This window comes from Mus caroli, unplaced genomic scaffold (assembly GCF_978045245.1).
Source record: "Mus caroli unplaced genomic scaffold, Mus_caroli_1 scaffold_8, whole genome shotgun sequence".
NCBI classification, from domain to species: domain Eukaryota; kingdom Metazoa; phylum Chordata; class Mammalia; order Rodentia; family Muridae; genus Mus; species Mus caroli.
Genome location: NW_028227263.1, coordinates 101,676,651 through 101,682,538, shown reverse-complemented (window position 1 = coordinate 101,682,538; position 5,888 = coordinate 101,676,651). Strand labels below are relative to the sequence as shown.

The 5,888-nt window shown below is 50.5% G+C and overlaps 1 protein-coding gene across 3 annotated transcripts in view; it reads left to right on the top strand.

Annotated features, from left to right (window-relative positions):
* Positions 1 to 3,807, top strand: part of Bcat2 (branched chain amino acid transaminase 2) — a 20,923-nt gene extending 17,116 nt beyond the window's left edge. For 2 of the 3 annotated variants that reach the window (XM_021166467.3, XM_085841746.1), the window contains exons 7-11: positions 1,743 to 1,885; positions 2,029 to 2,114; positions 2,335 to 2,475; positions 2,550 to 2,624; positions 3,412 to 3,807. In XM_021166467.3, coding sequence (XP_021022126.1) covers positions 1,743 to 1,885; positions 2,029 to 2,114; positions 2,335 to 2,475; positions 2,550 to 2,624; positions 3,412 to 3,450 — 484 coding nt within the window. In that variant the 3' untranslated portion in view covers positions 3,451 to 3,807. Of the gene's footprint in view, positions 1 to 1,721; positions 1,886 to 2,028; positions 2,115 to 2,334; positions 2,476 to 2,549; positions 2,625 to 3,411 lie in introns of all 3 variants that reach the window. The other variant, XM_085841745.1, reaches the window with a different exon arrangement.
* Positions 3,808 to 5,888: the final 2,081 nt, after the last annotated feature.

The following is a 5,888-nucleotide window of genomic DNA, read 5'->3' as shown; positions in this document are numbered from 1 at the left end:
TTCAAAGAAAGCTACGGGGTGGGCCTGGAGAGATGGCTCAGTGGTTAAGAGCACTGACTGATCTTTCCTGTGTTCAATTCCCAGAAACCACATGGTGGCTCACAACCATCTGTAATGGGATCCGGTGCCCTCTTCTGGTGTGTCTGAAGACAGCTACACTGTGCTCATGTACATACAATAAGTAACTAAATCTTGAGAGAGGAAGGAAGGAAGGGAGGGAGGGAGGGAGGGAGGGAGGAAGGAAGGAAGGAAGGAAGGATGGAAGGAAGGTGCAGGCTGTGGATCAACAGTAGAGATTATGCCTAGAATTCTCCATTGAGGGACTTGGGGAGTGACTTAGTGGTCAAGCCCCTGCCTCGAATCTCCTGAAGAGGGGTTGGGGTGGGGCTCAATGATAAGAATATTTACCCAGCATATGGACATCCTGAGTTCAAACCCCATTATCCAAGAAAAAAAAAATGTGGCAGACACTTTCTGACCACACTTGGCACAGGAAGAGAAACAAGATCAGTTTTTTTTTTTTTTAGATTTATTTATTTATTATATGTAAGTACACTGTAGCTGTCTTCAGACACTCCAGAAGAGGGCGCCAGATCTCGCTACGGATGGTTGTGAGCCACCATGTGGTTGCTGGGATTAGAACTCTGGACCTTCAGAAGAGCAGTCGGGTGCTCTTACCCACTGAGCCATCTCACCAGCCCCACAAGATCAGTTTTTGCACAAGGCTTAAGAACATGGGCTGGGCCGGGCGTGGTGGTGCACGCCTTTAATCCCAGCACTCGGGAGGCAGAGGCAGGCGGATTTCTGAGTTCGAGGCCAGCCTGGTCTACAGAGTGAGTTCCAGGACAGCCAGGACTATACAGAAAAACCCTGTCTCGAAAAAACAAAAAAACAAAAAAACAAAAAAAAACAAAAAAAACCAACAACAACAACAAAAAAAGAACATGGGCTGGGATCCTGGCCTAGGACACTGGGAGCCTTGTAGGGGTAAGAAAGTCTGGTGTGGCTAACACAGTGCAGGTTAAAACAGGACAAGAGCCATTGTAGGAGTGCACAGCTGTCATCCCAGCACTAGGAGGGGACAAGAGGCTCAGGGATTCAACCCCAGCTTCAGCTGCATGGAGATTTTGAGGCCGACCTCTTACCAGAGACCCTGCCTCAAAAACAAAAACAAGGACCAGCTAGGTATGGTAACTTAAGCTGCCCCCTTACCACCCCCCCCTTAAAGATTTCTTTTATGTATGAGGACACTGTAGCTCTCTTCAGACACACCAGAAGAGATGGTGCCACCATGTGGTTGCTGGAAATTGAACTCAGGACCTCTGAAAGAGCAGTCAGTGCTCTTAACCGCTGAGCCATCTCTCCAGCCTGAATATAATTCTTTAATCCCAGCAATGCAGAGGCAGGGGCAGCCTGGGACACTGTGTGAGTTCCAGGACAACCAGGGCCACACAGAGAAATCCTGTTTCAAAAACTAAAATCAAAAAAGAAGAGTAGAGCAAGCAGAGCTGCTTGGTGTCACCACACCCGCGACCTTAGTCTCTGGAGAAAGGAAGAACTGAATGCAGAAGGAGCCGACCAAACGGGGCCTCAGCCTTGAGCAACTATTAGGTTAAGAAGTCTGTCCTGAAGGTTTAGGGGGCCACCGTTGGGCTGTGGGTTGGGGAAGGAGACTCCTCCTTGGCTGTGTTGTGGGGGAGTACGGGGAATTCTTTGCCCAGTGTGACCAGGCTGCCCTCCAGGAACTATGGACCCACTGTGGCTGTGCAGCGAGAAGCCCAGAAGAGAGGCTGCGAGCAGGTCCTCTGGCTGTATGGGCCGGACCACCAGCTCACTGAGGTGGGCACCATGAACATCTTTGTCTACTGGACCCATGAAGATGGAGGTGAGCCTCCCCACGTCCCAACCCATACCCTGTATGATGCCCTGCCTAATTCCTTCCCGGGTCCTGGGCAGGGGGCTTCTAAAAGAACGGGGAGACCATGTAAGGGTGGAAGCAGTGACGCCCATCTGTCATCCCTGATTTAGTACTGGAGCTGGTAACCCCCCCACTGAATGGCGTCATCTTGCCTGGAGTAGTTCGACAAAGTCTGCTGGATCTGGCCAGGACTTGGGTAGGGCCTGTGTGGCATCTGAATCTGTGGACCAAAGTGTCTTGAGTTGTGGTGCAGTGGTGGAAGCCTGGCCCACTGCCTGAGCCCTCTTTTCTGTGGATCTCTATCTCCCATCCCTGAGCCTCTGTCTTTCCCAGCAGCCTTAGGGAGGGAGTGATGGTGGTCTGCAGTAGGGCAGCAGTCTGGGTACTGGAGTGTTTCTGCATCCTTGTTATGGCAGGGTGAGTTCCGGGTGGCAGAACGCAAGGTCACTATGAAGGAATTGAAGCGGGCGCTGGAGGAAGGCCGAGTGCGAGAAGTCTTTGGCTCAGGCACTGCTTGTCAGGTCTGCCCAGTGCACCAAATCCTGTATGAAGGCAAGGTGAGGCAGAGCTGCCAGGGTAGGTGGGAAAGAAAGGGCGGGAGTGCCCCATCCTCACGGCCCCCTTTCCGTAGCAACTCCACATACCTACCATGGAGAACGGCCCAGAGCTCATCCTACGCTTCCAGAAGGAATTGAAGGCTATTCAGGTGAGCTAGTGAGCTGCGAGCAACAACTTTGATTAATGGCTCCTCACCTCTTAATACCTGTGGCCAGAAACACGGGAATTATAGGCCCCTTGCACGAGTCTCTGAGGCTTTGGGTCTTAAAGACAGACCTCCCCCCCCCCCTTTTTTTTTTGGGTTTTTGAGACAGGGTTTCTCTGTGTAGCCCTGGCTGTCCTGGAACTCACTCACTCAACAGACCAGGCTGGCCTCGAACTCAGAAATCCGCCTGCCTCTGCCTCCCGAGTGCTGGGATTAAAGGCGTGCGCCACCACGCCGGGCTCAGAACCCCCTCTTTAATGAGACTCTGGGGTGTTGGGGGGAAAAAAAGGCCTCCCACGACTCCCTGGGGTTCTGAGCTGTACCTCTGGCAAAGCAAACCTTTTTCCCTTACCCCTCCCTGGCCTTGAAGGATTCCTCTCACAAGCCTCTGGTGAATTCCCAAATTCTTGTGAGCCTAGAGGGCTTCTAGAGAACCTTTGGGCTCATTTCCCAGTGATCTGGACCCTAGGTGACTGGGTATCCTGGCCCCATGTTGGCACCTAGCACAGCACATTTGAGCTGAAAACGCCTTTGCCCAAGAGCATTCAAGGCTCTGAAATTCTCTGCTTTGATGATCCCTTGGAATTGTTGGTTGGGTCTCCGGGCAAAAGACTACACTTCCCATAAGGCACTGGGGCGGAGCTTTGAGAGTGGTCAGCAGGCGATGCTCCAGGGTCTACTGGGAGTTGTAGTGCAGCTGTCTCATTGACGCAATTTCGTTGTCTGGCAGTACGGAGCCAGTGCCCACGATTGGATGTTTCGGGTGTGACGGTGGGGGCTGTGCCCTCCCTGGTTGGATCTGCAGACGTGCCGCATCTAGTCCAGCGTCCTCGCTTCCCAGAGACTCAAGAGAAGTGCAATAGGGAAAGGTCTGTCCAGATGCTGGATCTCTGGCACCCCCTCGTGGACGTTACACTCCAAAGCCTTAAGGGCGGGACCCATGCAGTTTGGACGCCACCTCAAATTTTGGGTCTCAGGACTCAGCTGCTCCGCGTCCTGGTGTTCAAGGGAGAACCTTGGCTTCTTCTCTATCTCCGTTCTCAGGCCGGATCCCCGGTGCTCTTCGTGTCCTCCCCCCCCCCCCTTTTCTCCGCACATGCTGCAATTTTGAAATAAAATGCCAAAGAACAAGACATTTGCTGTCATGCTCTAAGCGCCACCTTGGGTCGCTGTGGGCTCAGCACATTTTATTATCAGGGACCCAGCTTGTGGACTTCTCTGACTCGTGGGTTCCTTCTGTATTTTAGTATCGAACCCCGTTTACTGGATTCTCCCTGCACTCCTGTCTTGGGTACAGCCTTACAGTGGCCACACCAGATCTCTCAAGATCTCTTCCCTTCTTACATTTCATTGGTGCCCAAGCCCTGTTCCTGGAGTCCCTGACTGCTTTTGCTGTCCCTTCTTGTGTCCCCACCTCGGCCTGACTTCCTGGCCTGGTCTTCTGCCTGTCTCTATGCTAGCTTCCTCTTTGGCCTTCTGGCCTTCATCTGCTTCCATCTGACACCAAAGGGCTTCTATAATTGTGTCTCTCAGGGACATCAGCTCCTCTCACAGGGCAGGCCACCTACTGAAGGGAGTCCCTACTTTTTTGACCGTTGCAGGAGTTAGAAGGATCATGCCATGTTTCCCTTCCATCTCTGTGATTCTTTTTTTTTTTTTTTTAAAGATTTATTTATTATATGTAAGTACACTGTAGCTGTCTTCAGACACACCAGAAGAGGGCGTCATATCTCATTTCGGGTGGTTGTGAGCCACCATGTGGTTGCTGGGATTTGAACTCTGGACCTTCGGAAGAGCAGTCAGGCGCTCTTACCCACTGAGCCATCTCACCAGCCCCATCTCTGTGATTCTATTCGTCCCCATCCCCACCCTCCTCACGCACACACTTTAACAAGGCCCACATGAGCCTCTAGAGAGAGGCAATTAAGACCCAGCTGCAGATCTGGATTCAAATCTTGCCTCTGTTCTCGGTCGGCCTTGATTGGGCATGCCATTTCATTGCTGATCAGATTAGCTGGAGCGGAAGAGAGTCTGCGGGACTTTTTGGCAGATATGGTCAGGGCAAAGCAGCCAGCAGCCTTGGAATAGGAATTCCAATTTTGGGGGCCCCAACTGACCCATTGCCACATCTCCTTCCCTTTTTACCACTTATTGTTCATGTAAAGGTTAGGGGCCAAAGGGACCCAGGGGAAAATCTACAGGCCCCTTGGAAACTTTCCCTTCATCAACTCAATCTTCCTGCAAAAATTCTCACTTTTGGCCAGGAAGTGTTGGCGCACGCCTTTAATCCCAACACTCGGGAGGCAGAGGCAGGCGAAACTCTGATTTCAAGGCCAGCCTGGTATCCAGACCTCTAGGATAGCCAGGACGACACAGAGAAACACAAGCTCAGAAAACAAAGCAAAACAAAACAAAAAACAAACAAACAAAACCCCAGCAACAACAACAAAACCCAAACACATTGTTGTGATGGGCTGGCTGCAAGTGTTTCACTGAGCGCTCATTTCCTCCTCTTGGCTCTGGATCTTCAGTGCTGCAGTCTAGATCTTGTGTCCTTCACTGACTTCTTTCTCAAGGTCATCTGTGTATCCCTAGGTCTCAGGGGTGGGGCCATGGTTGTTTGTTCATGTAACACAAAAATAACTCATTTAAGGCTGGGGAGATGGCTCAGCAGTTAAGAGCACTGTCTGCTCTTCCAGAGGTCCTGAGTTCAATTCCAATAACTACACAGCAGCTCACAAACTTCTATAATGGGATCTGCTGCCCCCTTCTGGCATTCAGGTGTAAATGCAGATAAAGCACTCATAAAATGAATACTTTTTTAAAAAAATTCTTTAGATATTTATTTACTTACTTATTTATTTATTTTAAAGATTTTTTTAATTAGGTATTTTCACTGGGCGTGGTGGCACACACCTTTAATCCCAGCACTTGGAAGGCAGAGGCAGGTGGATTTCTGAGTTCGAGGCCAACCTGGTCTACAAAGTGAGTTCCAGGACAGCCAGGGATATACAGAGAAACCCTGTCTCGGGAAACAACAACAACAACAACAATAAAATTAGGTATTTTCTTCCTTTACATTTCAAATGCTATCCCAAAAGTCCCCCGGATTTTTATTTATTTTATACATATGATGAGCACTCTGTAGCCATCTTCAGACACACCAGAAGAGGGCTTCAGCTCCCATTACAAATGGTTGTGAGCCAC